The 16,499-nt window shown below is 36.8% G+C and overlaps 1 protein-coding gene across 1 annotated transcript in view; it reads right to left on the bottom strand.

The window, feature by feature from the left end:
- The window catches only part of CRBN (cereblon), a 73,836-nt gene that overhangs the window by 6,110 nt on the left and 51,227 nt on the right, over positions 1-16,499 (bottom strand). Inside the window, exons 6-12 of the mRNA XM_009330631.1 lie at positions 14,576-14,688; positions 14,208-14,410; positions 13,169-13,318; positions 9,230-9,392; positions 5,084-5,146; positions 4,267-4,351; positions 2,493-2,608 (exon numbers count right to left, since the gene is read on the bottom strand). Coding sequence (XP_009328906.1) covers positions 2,493-2,608; positions 4,267-4,351; positions 5,084-5,146; positions 9,230-9,392; positions 13,169-13,318; positions 14,208-14,410; positions 14,576-14,688 — 893 coding nt within the window. The remainder of the gene's footprint in view (positions 1-2,492; positions 2,609-4,266; positions 4,352-5,083; positions 5,147-9,229; positions 9,393-13,168; positions 13,319-14,207; positions 14,411-14,575; positions 14,689-16,499) is intronic.

The raw sequence follows: 16,499 nt of genomic DNA, 5'->3' as shown, positions 1-16,499 counted from the left end.
CACACTATTTCTGATACAGGCCAGGATGCCATTGGCCTTCTTGGCCGCCTGGGCACACTGCCGGCTCATGTTCAGCCGGCTGTCGACCAACACCCCCAGGTCCTTTTCCGCCAGGCAGCTTTCCAGCCACTCTTCCCCAAGCCTGTAGCGCTGCATGGGGTTGTTGTGGCCGAAGTGCAGGACCCGGCACTTGGCCTTGTTGAATCTCATGCAGTTGGCCTCGGCCCATCGATCCAGCCTGTCCAGGTCCCTCTGCAGAGCCTTCCTACCCTCGAGCAGATCAACGCTCCCACCCAACTTGGTGTCGTCTGCAAACTGACTGAGGGAGCACTCGATCCCCTCATCCAGATCATTGATAAAGATATTGAACAAATATCACAATATCATATATTATAATATCATAACAAATAATCATACACCAGTTCTCTTCACTTCCCTTCTTCAAGCTCACTTGGCCTTTCTCTCCTACCAGGGACCTTTAACGCCCACTATCGCTCACTCTTTTATATCACGCTTACTCACAGATTATAATCTAATGCTCATATATCCCTCTCAGAATCCAAGACAGCTACCTAATTCCTTCCCTCCATTTCCAAACCTATCTAATTACTACAATTAACACTCTCAAGCGGAATTCACAGAAGTGTTATACCTGTGAGTGATGCACATTCCTTTAAAAATGAGCACAGAAACAGTTAACTGTCTTTAATAACAGGAAAAGCTATTACAAGTACAATACAATTCACTGATACCAAAGACAAAAGAAAATGGATCAGGTCTTACAATCAGTTACATTACTGTAAGTTACATTCTGAAAATGAAACGTTAAGTCTATCCTCCTCAAGTAAACCAAAATATATGCTAAGTTGTCTTCTCATTAAACAACCCTGGCTTAAAAAGGGTGGATTTGACCAAAATAAATGTTGCTAAAAAACTGTAAAAAACCATAACGCACTTACAATTCTCACACTAATATAGAACCGTTAAACACATTTACAGGATAAAATGTCACATGTTGATGAAGAAAACACCCTTCTGGTGTAGGCTAAAAATCAGCTTTACCTTATATTTTATGAGGGTAACTTAAGTCCTCTTGTCTCTTTGGGATTTATAGAAAATATACAATGTACTGAACATGAACAGTTCTTAGTAGTACCTGAATATCAGAATAGTTTCAGAGTTTTTGACTCAGGAAAGACAAATGAAGTTTAATCTGATACAGAGTCTCACGCAAAAACCTGTCTATGTTTGTCTCAGAATTCGGAAGAGATGTTTTCTGTCTCCTTTTCTCTGTATATTGCCTTTTAGATTTTTGGTGCATGAACTTTGGGAAGAGGAACAGTATTAAAATGATACTCTGGTTCTCTTTTGCCTAGAAACAGGCAGTGCTTTTTAGGCAAACAGGCAAAATTTCCACTGCTCTATATCCAGTGGACAAAACCAACAGTGACTGGGGTTCTGTTACACTAACGTTTGAGACAGTACTTTGGTACCCCCAGCAAGCTTACAACCAGCAAGGTGAGGGTCAACCAGGATGCGTATAGCTATTCTTTGCGATACGAATGTCTTAAAATATTAATTTGTCTCTCCATTCAAGAATTGAGTAGTAAATTGAATAGTAAATATTCCAGCTACCACCATCAAACACATAAACAAGTTTACAGTTAAAACCTGTATTTATACCAATGGCTCCTTTCAGCGTTTTCTCTTTGCAAAGCGAATAGCAATCTGAACTCCTGTTGGAGATATCGTTGCAAATGCTGTTCCTAAAACAGTCGGATTCAACATGAGGTTCACTGATACTTAGTTGCATTATCATTTATAATATGTAATATTCCTTATAGTAGATATTATTATTAAGAAAGTAGATATTATTATAAAGAAATGTACTATGTAAAAATAAAACTTTAACGTCCTACGTTTAGAGCATTACATGGCCATGGCAATGGAAAGAAGGGAAGACAAGTTTTTGAACATCTTAAAAAGGTATTGCCAAACAGGTCAATACAGGTGTCTTGCAAAAATCCTTTCAGTCCAATACTTAGACTTACACTCAATAGCTCAATACTAGGAAGATCTATCTTTTGTTACAAAAATCCACAAGTTTTCATGGCACAAAGCTACTTGACTGCAGTATATTATACTGTTACTACGGGATTATGATGTTCCTAAGATGGTTATGAACAACATTGGACTTCTAGCACCATCTCTTGGCTAAAAAAGTGCTGTGAGGCATTGAAATACGATTTCTAACACAAGCAAGTATTATTTTATGTTTCTTGCTTGCTGCCAAACATGAAGTCTAGTATTGAGAGAGAGCATTTTCTTTCTGAAGCAAACTTTTAAAGGGGAAGGAAGAAATAAAAGGACACACAAATTCACTCTCTAGAAGTATTATTTGGAAGTTTCCTATGTTTTTGTTATAGATTGTAACGGTCACTCCTATTTTTTTGTGAGAACAATTTAATGACAAGTAAAGAAAAAATACTCACTTTGTTCATAATATCTAATTCACACCGGAGTCGCTGAACAGCACTACCTATTTTAAGCAACTGTATACGCAATGCATCATCAATTGGCAGGCAAGCAGCGACTCTGTAAGAAAAATCTAGAAATGAGAAAGTACCAGGCCTGTTAGAATCTGAGAGAGAAATAAAACCTACTACTTCTACCCAGTTACAGATAGAGTGCTAAAACTTAGGTTTATAATAGACTTTTAGAGGTCATCTCGGTACATCCATCTAAGGCTGGATCATGTACACGTAAAACCTCTTCTAAGATATTTGTCTAATTCCACACTTAAAGATCACCAGTGGTGGAGACTGAACAATGCTAGTAAGGTAACGTATTCTAAAACCAGAACAGACCCCTGGAGAACATTGTCTGATACAGACTTCCACTTCCACAGTGAATTACTGAGTTTTCCAACCACCCGTGGTTATCTTTATGCCTGCACTTCCTCTTTTTTTTTGCAAAAAGACAGACATGCTTTTATGAGAGAAGGAAAAATTAAAAGAAAAAACCCCAATCATACACCTCCTTCATAAATTACAACCAAGTTATATTACTCACGTTAGTACTCACGTTAGTATTCTTTACTGTTATATTGTGAGAAGGAAAAAGACATGCTCTGTATACACTCCCTTCTGGAGGTTTTGGAGGGTTTTTTCCCACATTTGAATGCAGACCAAAATTAGATCCAAAAATATTCAGTCAAGACGACAGACTTTTTTTTTTTTTAAGTGTTAATATGACAGTAAATTCTCAGGCAGCAACTTCAATCAGGTATTAAGTCACAAACACAAAAGGTAGTGGACTTTACTACAGCCATTCTTTAACTTAGCTAACAAAAGCCTTGCTAAGCTGGAAATCACCCCATTCCTCACAGCCTGTAAAAGAATTCAAAAGCTGAAAATTTAAGTCAGCAAAATATCAGTGTGCTGTGAATTGTGAGAAAAGAAGTGCCAAAAAAATACTGGATTTTTTTGTTTGTTTTCAGATTATTTCATATGCTTTCCATATATGGTCCTCTAAGCAGCACTCTGGGCAAAGCAGACGAGAAGTACTTTCAACCACTACTTTAGGCAAATCAGAAACGAGAGTTCCACATACATCAAAACTATTGAGCCCAGACCTGCATTTGGTGCTTAACTGATTTTAATTGAAGGCTGCAGTTTGAATTTTCCCCCTTATTAGGCATTTGAGAGTCTACACGGGAAAGAATGTTTTTCTCCTTAGAAAGGCTTCAACTGAAATTTCCATCTTATTAGACCCTAGAGACCTGCAGAGAGAAGAGACTTGTTCACTGGGGCACAACCCCAATGCCGGCTAAGGCATGAAATCTGATATCAACTTTTTTGCAATTAGGTTACCGGTGCTATTTTCCCTCATGTCTGGTAAGAGGTAATAAGAAGTAAGAACAAAGAGATTATATATAGTAACACTTAGACTTACATAAAGATAATTTTAAAAATCTAGTACGCTTTTGGCTCTTGTTTTCTTATGAAACACTTGGATCACATTCCTCCTGCCATGGAGCACAATGGAGTTCTATTTCTTTTACTGAAAGTGTTTCTGCATGGTTGGAGCATGTTTATGTCTTTGAAAGCTCTGTCATCCTTTTGTCAAAGTCAATCATCAAAATTTATTGGAAACTGGAAGTGAGGGATGGACTGCCAATAAAAGGTAATTATCTAAGTTTTGTTTTCTTAAGAAACTGAAAAAAAAAAATTAAAAAATGAGTTCATGGGCTAAACAACATCATACCTATTGGGTTTGTTGGAAGAGATTCATCTTTAAGATTTTCATCCCATTCATGTAGCTGCCTCTTGACTCTTTCCATCAAGGTTTCCTTTTGTTAGAAGAAAAGCCTAGTTTAAATACATAGGTATTTCTGTTTTCTTAGGAAAAAAAAAAAAAAAGGAAGCAAAATGTAGAGTAAGCTATTTTCCCTAAGTGGACATTAGCTTTTAAGACTTACAATAACAACAGACTCATCTTGTATCTACATACTTTAAACTAAGAGCAAAATACGATGGGAAACGGGCCAAAATGAACCAATGGCCCATGGTGGTTATAACTCTCATTTGAGATAAGGAGACAACTGTTAAAATTCTAGAACTGTACAACTGAGATGGGGACTAGCCTGCTCCCTGCTTCTGCCTCTCTTACACTAATTACTTTATGTACTAATATATATATATGTATATAAAGAAATGTGTACGTTTTAAAGAGTAAACCAACTCCAACAGGAAAGACAGACCTAAGACTATCCAGCACCCTGGTGGTTAGGACATTCAGCTGGAGCATGTGGGACAGAGGATCGAGTTTTTGCTCTGAGGCAACACAGCAGGAACCTGAACCTCTGTTATCCGCCCCAGACACATGCTCTAGCACGAGGGAACAACTATACAGAGGGGGAAGCCCTTCCCGCTCTTTTCACAGCGAACTGAAAACTATAAACTTCTTTAGAACGTAACTTATGAGCCAAAAAAAATTAAAGCTTTTACATTATCCAATAATTGGATATTAAAACATACAAAACTAACTGTAGATTATTTGGGAATACACAGGGTGAACTTACAGCATCATATAAAGAGTAGAGCCAGGGAGGCCAAGATGTCAAACTTGCACAGTGGAACTTCCTCTAAAACCAAAACCACAGATATTTATTCTTTAACATTAGCAGATTTTAGGGACAGTTCTTGTTCAAACAAATAAAACCGAGAAGAGATACCTGATTATTTAAAGACACAACAAATTATCACCATCAGGACCAGTACTTCAACATGAAGCTTTCAAACCACTTCTCAAATGCACTGAGAGCTAAGATCTCTGTACAAGACAGACGATATATGGATTTTCTCAGAATACTTGTCTCAGCATTAAAAAAGTATTTCTAATGTTTAGTAATAAGAAATTATGCCTTTCAAAAGAGCATCTATCTGAAATGTAGACAGTTCAAAAAATTTAAGTACTATTAGATAGTGCGTCTGTTCCTTAGTCTCCGTCGACTGTTGCTACTTCAGCAACCACAGCAAACCACTATGTAAGGTAATTAAACTATTCATATCAATTTAGTCAAATGCATAAATAAAATGAAAGAAGGAGATTAATAGGCCGTATCAGGTATTTTAACCTAACATATGTAAATTCAAAGGATCTATGATGATATTTTTAAAATGGAAAACTAATCTGTTAAAAACATAACCAAAAATACCAACATGCAAGTTAGGAGTTCCAGAGGATGCTTTCTCACAGCAGAACAATTACTGATTAAGATGACTTGGGTAGTCTTGATGTTTAATCATATATTGCTAGCCATTCTCATTCTGGTTATCTATTTTTCATGGAAATCGTATTTTCAGAAATGCTTACTGAACATCAGTGCTTGTGCCAGCCTACCGAAAATCTATTAAACAGCTTTATTATAGCTTCCCAATGACAGTGAACAAAATACTGTACTATCTCCATCTAACAACATCCTATGAAGAAAAATTCAGGCCTAAATAGACCACTGAGTAAGAAATAAATGTGGAGGAGGAAAACAAAAACAGTAGGACCCCCCTCCCCAAAGGTCTCATAACTATTTTTTATTGAAGGGTATTCTTTCAAAATAAAAATTTTACTAATAGGAGTGGCCAGTGCTACTGTATCATACTTCACTGTCAACATGACTAACCCCTTCACTTGAATTGTGTATAAAAACACCTACACAATACAGAGCAGATATGGAGGAACAAAATACAAATGGCCACCAATACCACCTCTAAAAAATCTTCAGCCTGTGTACAGCCTGTGCATATCCTGCAGACATGAAAACTTAGATTATAACTGAATTCCTTAACCACCAAATTTCCATCAGTGTAAGGTTATTTGCTTAGTTAACTAATTCTCTACAGTAACTTCAGAACACTTAAATTTATAGATTTAGGTTAATAAAAATCTAAAAAGCAGTACACTACATAACCACAATGCTTTCCAAATGAGGATTTCAAATTGTTCTATAAATACTTACAAATTAAATTTCCATTTTCCCTTTGAGGGCAACTACCCTTATTTTACAAATGAGAGGAAAAAAAAAAATAAAAATCAGGCAATAGAGACTAAGATCCACAGCAAATAAATGGGACTTTGAAGAAAGAATTCAGGAACACCAAAACTCAAGTTATTGTTTTAATTAGCAAGTATATTTTTTGTAACAGCTGACATGGGGTCAGCTCTTGTATGGAGTTGAAACCATTCTTAAAATGCAACTTCCATTTTCTAATGCTTCTCATTATATTAGTAAACATACAGAGGTACAGCCTGTCCTACTGGAAACGGTCACAGTTCTACTGACATCAGTAGAGCGACGGAGGTCAGTAGGACAATGCCCCTACTCTGGACCTGTATCTCAATCCACAAAAGATGTGCGCTGCATTTCAGCTATCATCAGACAGACTCAGTCTTGGAAAGGGATTTCCGCCCCCACCCCCGCTAAGCTTAGGGTTTCTGGGCTTGTTAACTCATAGATGAACTTGTTCAAGAACTCTGAGAATCAATAGCTTTTTGTTCTTAGTGATTTTTTTTTGTGCCACAGAGTTCAAAACCATTGAAGAAAAAAAAAAAACAAATCCAAACCTTAACTGCATCTGACAATGAGGAGAGTTACTAGGATTCTATATTAATTTCTGGAGGTCGTTCCAAAGATCTCTACAGATACAGAAGACTTCAAGGTATCTTTCCTCTTACATGCCACTGACTGAAACAGTGGGTTAAATAAATAATAAGCAAGCCGCAATTTCAGTTTTTTCAAAAGTGTCAGGTTGCCCTCTTTCACCACCTCCTCTCCTACTGACCTCAGTGCTAGATCTTGTCCCATTAACCTTACCATGCATATTTGTCCACTGTTAATGACAGTCTTTGAAAAGCTTGCACTGTGCCTTGAGAACGAGCTAGGTTTACACTCAAAAGGCTTTTGCTGGTATAACTATGCTGGTAGGATACGCTAGCATGGTGCTTATTGTGGCAAACGTAATTTATTCCAGCAAAATTATCCTTTTGACAGTATATTTTATTTCAGACTCCTAAAGGAAAACGCTGTATACTGGTAGAAGTGCACATTCACTTGTATAAATGCATCTTTTAGCACCTTTTAAACAGCGCAGCTGTCTCTAGCACAAATCACACCTTATTATTCTGCTGAGCAATGCAAAAGTTTGTAGCTTAGGCCTGGCAGCAGCCACTTAGGACTCTTGAAAATGCTGCCCTACAATCTCCGTGTGAATTCCCTCCTGATTCCAAGTACTGCCACAGCTGCAGTGCTGCAAAAATACTGTAAACAAGCAAAGACAGAATTTGTGCCAGTGAAGCAAAATTAGGTTCTAGGAAAGTAGAACCTAATTCCCTAATGACAATACCAACATCTTGATAATGATTATTTCTCCTCTTCTAAAGAAGTGTAAAGTCTGCATACTTATTAAAAAAGCTCTAGGAAATAATATTGGTAAGACCATGGAACTGTTAATTCACGCACTTTGTGTGTAAAAGCACCGTCTTCTGCTAATAACTACTATGTCAACATATGCAGAGCGCATGAAAAAAATTAGAGATTTCTATGACCCTTTCCTATCTTGTCACTTTTAGTACCATAATAAAATTTAAGGAAGTTTCTAAATTCAGTTTAAAAAAAAAAAAGGAAAAAGGGGATTACATATTGACTATCCCAGAAGTTAAATCTGTTGAACAAATATAATAAATCAAAAAACAGACTTAGAAATACATGTGCAACCGGCCAGAATAAATGGATTGTATAGAAAAATTGTGATCTGACAAAGAAAATGACTAAGCACAAAAGTCAGCAAGAACTTTAGATACATGTTACATAAAAATCTGCAAGATGTAAGTGCAACATAAAGCATGCTCAAAACTATAAAGTACAGCCTAGTTGTTGGCTAGCAATCATCTGTGTGGGAATATTTGACTGAGTTAAAAAAAACTGAGTCTGTCATTCTAACGCAGATCCACATTTTCTGTAAACAAGTAAGTGCAGGAGCAGAAGTTAATCCTTTAACTGATGCAGGTTTTAAAGCAGAATTAGCAAATGGAATTGTGATTCCAAACTAAGACATTACAGGTCTTCAGTTTCATCACTGAAATTTGGGAGTCACCTCTAAAATACCTCTGCTCTTTAAAGACCTCTTCTACCTGAATCAAAGTCACAGAGAAACAGTTACAAAAGCGTCCTTATTTCCAAAACCAAACCATTATCACAAGTACAATGGAAAAGCACTGGCACTGTCAACACTGATTGCCAAATTTTTATTGTCAAAGCAATGTCAGTGAAAATCAAGATGTTTCTTTGACCTTCCTACAAATAAAATCCTATAAACTTACTTGTTTCTTCCACCAACACTTCTCTATCTACAAGCTTTACCAAACAGCACTCTCTGAGGTGTTTCGATTATGTAAAAAAATAATAATTGTAATGTTACGTGAATTATTATGTAATAATATTAATCTAATAATACTGTAATTAAAACTAAAGTGAACTCATAATACAAAACATGTATTTCCCCATTGTTGATGGCTGATAAACAATCACATAATACGTGACAAAAGCAGGAGGTTGGCATCTAGCATCCCAGTTGTGCATCCTCCTCTAAAGATGAACAGATGGGATTTTATATTGATTTTCAAGATACCATCAAAAATTTGAAGAAAAACACCACCACAACTAGCTTCTAACCTTTTGATATTTCTGCCACCATTGATGTATAGCTCGGTCCTGCCACGCTGTAGGTTTTGAAGAAGGAAATATATGGCATCGGCTGAGAGACTGCAGCTGTACTGCTGACATTGTTGAAGGCAGCACTCGCTCAGGAAGGATTTGTACTTTAGCCTGCTGGATTCTGATTAAAAAAAAAAAAAAAAGATGACATACACACACATATACAAGAGTTTAAAAAAATGGATTTTACTGCTTATAAAAACATAGGCTTGTGTAATAGATCTAATCACTACATAGTACTACAGAATTTAAGCAGCAATCCACTTAATCAGATTTTTAAAGTTGTATTAATGTAAATCAAATTACCTTAGGGAGCATACAGCATATCTGTGGCAAACCAAACATATACTGTTCTAGAACACATTATCTCATGCCCTTGGCTAAATTATTAAAGCCACTGTGCTGACTGGACTTTGATCTACCGAAATTGAAGACAGAAGCAATCTCTGTTTTTCCCTTTCCTTTAAAAACCAGAATTAGCTGTTTTCCAAATATTTTTTGCATTGGTATACAGAACTCCACAAAGATCACTGCTTTAACTTTTTCAGCAAAAGTTTCTTTGCTGGGTTTCCACCCCCCCAACAGTTAGCTTCCTTTTCCGTGGGATACAATGGGCTGTCTTTGTATTTTAGAGCACTAGATATCTGTTGGGATTACGGTGGACAGAATTAAAGCCAGATTGGCAGTGGCAACACAGCAGAATATTCTACCATCTCAGCACTGTATTTTTAGATTTTTGTCTCCTCAAGTTACTTTTGGTATAAACTAATAGTCAGCTATTACATATCAAACCCTCAGAAAGGAAGTTTAGCTGAAATGCAGTTTGCTATCTTCAAACCACAAAAGCTGATGTGCTTAGCTAGAGTTCAAAATCAGCAGAAATAGGATATAGACTCTGATCATCTTTTAATATCCCAGCATTAACCAGGTCACCTAGTCCACAAAGAGTTCAGCAACAGTTATGTGGCTACAAAGAACACCGTCCAGCAGGAAGGACTTTACATTTTAACAGTATTATGCATCAGAAATCCTGAAATATTAAGATGCATGTCATTACAAATTTCCAATTGTACTTACAGGGACAACATTGTAGAAGAAAACATTCATTTTTCCAGTAATTAGAAACCTCTGAAGTGTGCCATCTCTCTTAATATTCACTACAGATATCCATGTGTCAAGACACTTAACATTCGTGCCAGCAACAGATACTAAGCTAGTACCTATTAACCTAGCTATCCTTGTCCCTCAGGCAGCACCCTGCCTGTTAACCTCATGCCAGCAGCCCTCATGGCTGACTCATTAGGGTTCCAATCACTGGCACTCGATTCCCTAATGGCACTGGTATCGAGTTAGAAAGCCTTAGGAACTTCACTGTACAAAACTGCAAATGTAAATGTACGTGTAAGGTTTAAAAGACCTGACAGATTACTCCTGCAAATGACAGAATTAATGAGAATTAATTAGCCCAACCACTGAATCAAAAAGGCCTGGTTTTTGTTTTCCCCAAAGCAAAATATTCAGCATTTCTTACTGCTGATGGTTTGGGAGAGGTTCACAAATGGGTAAGTACACTCCAATACTGACTATATTACTGAGACTTGAAGCATTCATCCATGAGCCTGGAAAAGTTTCTGTTGAGACAGCTGAGATATTCAGGTAAATCATCAGTTATTCTGATTATATTAATATAAACACTGATTCCGATCTTGCTGCCATGCACATAATATACAGACCCCTGTTTGTTTATGTAGGGCTCTGGTCATTTTGCCTGTTGTTACGTGTGTAGGTTTACTCTGAAGAAATGCTGGGAAGTGTTTCTGTGTTCTGAGAAGTGCCAGAATACTGAGACTGAGCAATGACCCTAGCTTAATTCAAGCATTTTGAATCCCATATGCATCCCTACAGAACTCCCAAGCATGCGGCTATTTGAAAGCAAAGTAACTCTATATAGTTTAAGTCATTCCAACAAACCTAGAGCTTGCCATGATAAGATTAATCTTGCCTCCCTTATTTCACACATTTAAAAATTCATACTTAAGAAACTTGCGAACGTGCTGTGTAAAAGTGATCTCTGCTAGTTCAGTAGATATAAAACCATCATAATAAAATGTTTTAACAGTACAACAAAATCACTATACATCCTAACTGTTTCTGGATACTGAATTCTCAGTAACAATGCCATTGCTACTGTAGCTGTCCAAGTACTGCCATCTTGTGTTCAAGCAATGGTTTTTCTAAGCTGTAAAATTTGGAATATGTTATCTGTAACCAAATGTTAGATAGTGATAAAGAGCAAGTAGCACACATCATCTTCGTTTCTTCAGCTGCAGGTCATAAAAGCATAAGAAAATGCTGAGCTCAGACTGTTCCTAGGCCTCTTTCTAAAGCAATGCCACTACACTGAACAATAGCAGAATACAGATGATTAGCTTTAGATTTACAGATTTGGAGCAAGATGTTATATGCCTTGCAGAAAAGATTACAAAAACCTCTAGCAATTGTGCTAAGAATTGTCACGTGCTCACAGATTCAATGTCTGGAGCCTGTATCTGTGGACAGTGACGTTGACAGAGCTTCATGATGTAATGCATGATGTCAAGAACTTGAGAATGACGGAAGACTCAACATACTCTTAACTAAATGTTAAGGGTCTCAGCCACTTCTATAAATAGACAAAGGTATTAATTACATAATATGATAAAACTGTCAGGAGCCTCTAAATATCGCAGGTATCACACTGGAATATAGAAAAGAACAGGACTAGAATATAGAAGAGAAGAGAATACTCCTATCAAAGCTGATTTGAGTGTGTTTGACAAGCACATGAAAAGAATTGTCAGCCAGTAACAGGAGAAGTAGCACTTTTCTATCAGTGAATTATCAGTGAACAGTCAGAAAGGAAGAGGTAAGACTTGCTGAAGGTAAGGATGTACTAAATTGTGACAACGGTTAAAATAAACAAGATTTAGTATTTGAGAAACTGAAAATGATGGGCTGCTTGCAGTTAGCAAAAAATCAAGAACCACATTCAAGTATTTATCCAGAAGTCTCAGTGTGCTTTTATGTTTTACAAAGGGAAAAAACAAACAAGAGAAGCGACTTATTTCTCCATTATTACCAGACTCCAGTCCTCCCCTTTCATGGGCAGCTTCTCATGAAAGCCACCACCCCTCTGGGCACAGTTACTGTCCTCTCCATATCTGAATCATGCAGCTGAATCCTTCTGCATGCTGTTGAGGCTCAGTACTTAAAGATCACTCAAAGTACAAAAAAGGACAAGCATATTGCTATTAGCTGTAGTGTCAGACACTTGCCTGCAGCAGTTCAGAGCTGCAATTGCACATAAAGTTACGAAGTGGAACACGTCCAGTGCAGACCATCTCTAGAAAGGTCTCCTTTCAGAAAATGAAAGTTACAATTTTTCAAAGGAATGGAATCTGGTCGCTACCAGGGAGGCTTTCCACAAGACAACAGAAGGCACACACTTGATATTGTATCCTCTCATTTCACATCTAGTTTGAAACAGGGATATGAGAGATTGTGAAATAAAACTTTAGAACTTACAATGCAGGCAAATCAACATCTTTTTCCTGACTTAAATTTCAGAAACAAAGTCATTCTGACAGATGTTTTCTCACACACAACAAATCAAACTACAGGTAGATATTCTCTAGAGAATTTTATAGCAAAGTTATTAACTACTAAAATGTGAGTCTCAGAACAGGAAATGTCCAAAGTTCTTAATAACCAGAGAAGTGGCTGATTAAGCATTCAATTAATATCTATACTAATCAGTCAACTGTGTGACTGAAAGGGCAGATGCACCTGCAGTAAAATGTAAATGTTTTGGCAAAACAAGATTTGCAGTATGTAGAGTTAAATACATAATTTTCTTACCCATCTGACTGAGTTCTTATTTCAAGCACCTTGAACCTCTGTCTTCCTATTGCTTTCACTTTGACTGTTTCAATTCCATATTCCTGCTCTTCTCTGTAGGCATATATTTCTGCTGTTGTTCCAAAATGTGCTTCCCTTTCACGTACATTACTAAAAGTAACAGAATTAAAAAGGTTACCTACCCTCCAAACAGCATTGTTCATTCAGATTTCACCAGTTAGTCTACCTGCACTGACTGTACACAATTAGTCTTATCAAAACAGTAAATTTGGTAAAATACCTTCAACTAACTGCAATCATTATTCTTCCATTTTAAAAGCAGCTTCTAATGTTTTGTTTGGTTGGGGGTTTTTGCCAGTTGACTAGGTTTTATTTTAGGGTCTAAAGGTGAAATTCCAGGAACACAGGGATCACCAGTGTATCTGCATTTGAAATGCAGATACTGAAAGTACCAAAATTCTTTAGATTGACTTTCTAAAAATAACTGTTCCCACCTCCTACATAACTAAACCACAGTAAATTGGGGGAAGAGGGAGGAGCATTCCCAATTTCTTTTGGCACAGATCAGCCTTTTATCTTTTCTGCTTTTCTATCACCACCTGTCTCAACTCTATTGTGAAACATTTGTCTGCGCTTCTTAATTTACACACGAAACAAGAAAATACACCTTTACAACAATACAGTTCTCAAAACAAGGATCCGATTTTTACATTTCAGATCAAGGCTTATCCTTTAAGCAAGATGGAGCAGTGCATTCAAACAGTTACTGAAATCAAGGAGGATGCTCAAACAAGGAAAGCAGATCAACGCTTACTGTTTCTCTATACAAACATGTGATACTGTCATGCAGCTACCCAGTATAACATGGAAACCTTTTCATTACGTATCGGAAGACCATTTTTGTCAAACAATTTCAAACCACAACTTATGTTATTCACCACAGAACTGATGCAACCATCTGCTTTTGATTTAGTATCCAAAGAAATTGTGCTAAAAACACATGCTGCATACCATCAGTAAACCCACTCGTGTATTTTACCTGTATGCAAGAACAGCAAACGTTCTGTCTTTCTGAATTAAATTCCGCACCATGCTAACCTCTTGAGGGCGAAAAAGCTGAAGAGGTAACGTCTGTCCAGGAATCAACATCACCATCACGTGGGGCAACACTGGAATCACCTGACAGCTGTCATCATCATGTACCGTTCTTCCATGAAACTCTTCCATATCAGAACCTAAATACTGAAAACAGTAAGTAAGCAAATGACAGTAGCATAAGAGGTTTTGGTGATTGACAAGGATAAAGTAAAATCAGGTCTTTGGCTTAAGGATATTACAATAGAACTACACAAAAACAATCAAAACCTCTTCAAGATGTATTTAATGGACGATATAGGAAGAACATACCACATGTGATGTTGGCAAACTGGTGTCAAAATTAATGATGTTTGGCTTTTCAGCTTCTTTACTATCTTGATCTTCAACTTCCATTTCATTGTCATCCTCTTCCTCGCTCTCTGCTAATAAGCACATACAGAATATTGTGCAGAAATCAATCAGCAAAGACTAAGATACTGAGAAAAATCAGAGAACCACAGAAATGCATTCAATATTCTCAGGCTACAGGCTTTCACGGGGAAGCAACTTTTGTATTTGTAAACTTGTGAAAAATAATTTTCCTGCTGTTACAGCAAAATCGCCGTTCTATAGAAAGGGTCAAACGCTGGTGATTTATTTTTGAAAGGCTAAAGTACAACTTTTCTTGGAAGAAAATAATAAACAAATTCTGTCAGCTCAGATTTTCACTACAGTAATATCTCCTTATCTCAATTCTCAACGTTTTCTGCCTGTACACCGGAATGTCAGATAACTTAATTTCTAGTAGGATGCTGAATACAGTGTTTGAAGTAGTACAAACCTGAACAATATAACTGCACACATAAAGCAAGCGAGTTAAAACTATTCTGAAGCTCTATATTCATGCAAAGACTCTTGCTAGTATTTTAGATGCTTTCACTGCTGTCAGCCTCTCCCGTGTATATACCCCAGCACACGCACAAATCCAGCAAAGGCAACCATTAAGGAAGCAAATAACATGACCCTGCAAAGGATTTCAGGTTCAAAATAGTATTTAAAAATTACTACTTTCTTCCCATTTCTCAGTTCCAGGTGTCAATTCTAAAATTACTTTCAGGCAAGAGAACGGTTAAATTATCAGTATATTTTATTTTGGAAACACATAAAAAGTGCATTTATCTGTATAAAATCTGTATAAATATTTAGAAGTAAATTAAAGAAAACATACTGAAGATAATAAAAAGATATACCTATCTCTAAAATGCTGTTTTCACTGACTGTTGTGTGCATTACCACACAATGTATGCCTGCAAATACTCACCCAAAACAAATGCAATGTAATTATCACACATTTGTAACTGATTACATGATCCTATCTCTTTTAACACAAACAGTATTTATACACCATGCTATATCTAAAATAGACGTTATCATAAACTCTGCAAACCAATATGCAGGATTCTTACACCAATAGCTCCTGGGTAATGGATAATCCCAGTGGTGCTGAAAAACATCATTTAGATCTTGAAAGCTATTACATTACAAGATAGACTATTGTAAAGATATTTTTCTGCCTATCTAGTTGACTGCCTTTGCAATTAGTATCTTAAGAAATAATCCAGAGTTGAAAATTTAAAAGGTGGAGCGATTATCTTATCTGAAAGGTACTGTAGGCAAATCTTACAAAAGATGCTCCAGAAGGAAGGGGTCTTCCTTCAGAAGTGGGAGCACCACCGCCCTCTTTCACTGAGATCTTACTATTCCTGAGAGTGGGAGGACAAGAGAACAATGAAGGAGACATTCTAAGCTGGTTTTGGAGATCCTTTTCTTTCCCCCTTCGGCCTTCAGACACATTTGTTAAATGTATTCTTTACAAAATGTTTAGTCAATGGTCTTCTTTCTGCTTCACCTCTTTTTTTTTTTCTTTTTTTAAATATTACATAGTTTACAGAACCTCCTCTGTATGAGGCACGGCACGATGCGCTGATGTTATGGCTCCATGCTATATTGTATTTATCTCAATAAGAAATGATCCAGCATGACAAGAAAAGAGGTTACAGACTCTCTTTGGCGTTTTACCTAATTACAGAACTTAAAGCAGTAAGACATCATCTTCCTAATTACTGTAAAAAGTATTCCATTTCTTTACGAAATTTCTCTTCCATTATATTCAATTAGGGGCCCTGACCATGAATGACTGCAGAATGTTTAAGACATACAAAATGGCCAGCATTTTGCTTAGCCTGATGGAGGG

This window comes from Pygoscelis adeliae, unplaced genomic scaffold, assembly GCF_000699105.1.
Source record: "Pygoscelis adeliae isolate BGI_AS28 unplaced genomic scaffold, ASM69910v1 Scaffold278, whole genome shotgun sequence".
NCBI classification, from domain to species: domain Eukaryota; kingdom Metazoa; phylum Chordata; class Aves; order Sphenisciformes; family Spheniscidae; genus Pygoscelis; species Pygoscelis adeliae.
The sequence above is the reverse complement of the archived record's forward strand: the minus strand, read 5'-3'. Positions and strand labels throughout refer to the sequence as shown.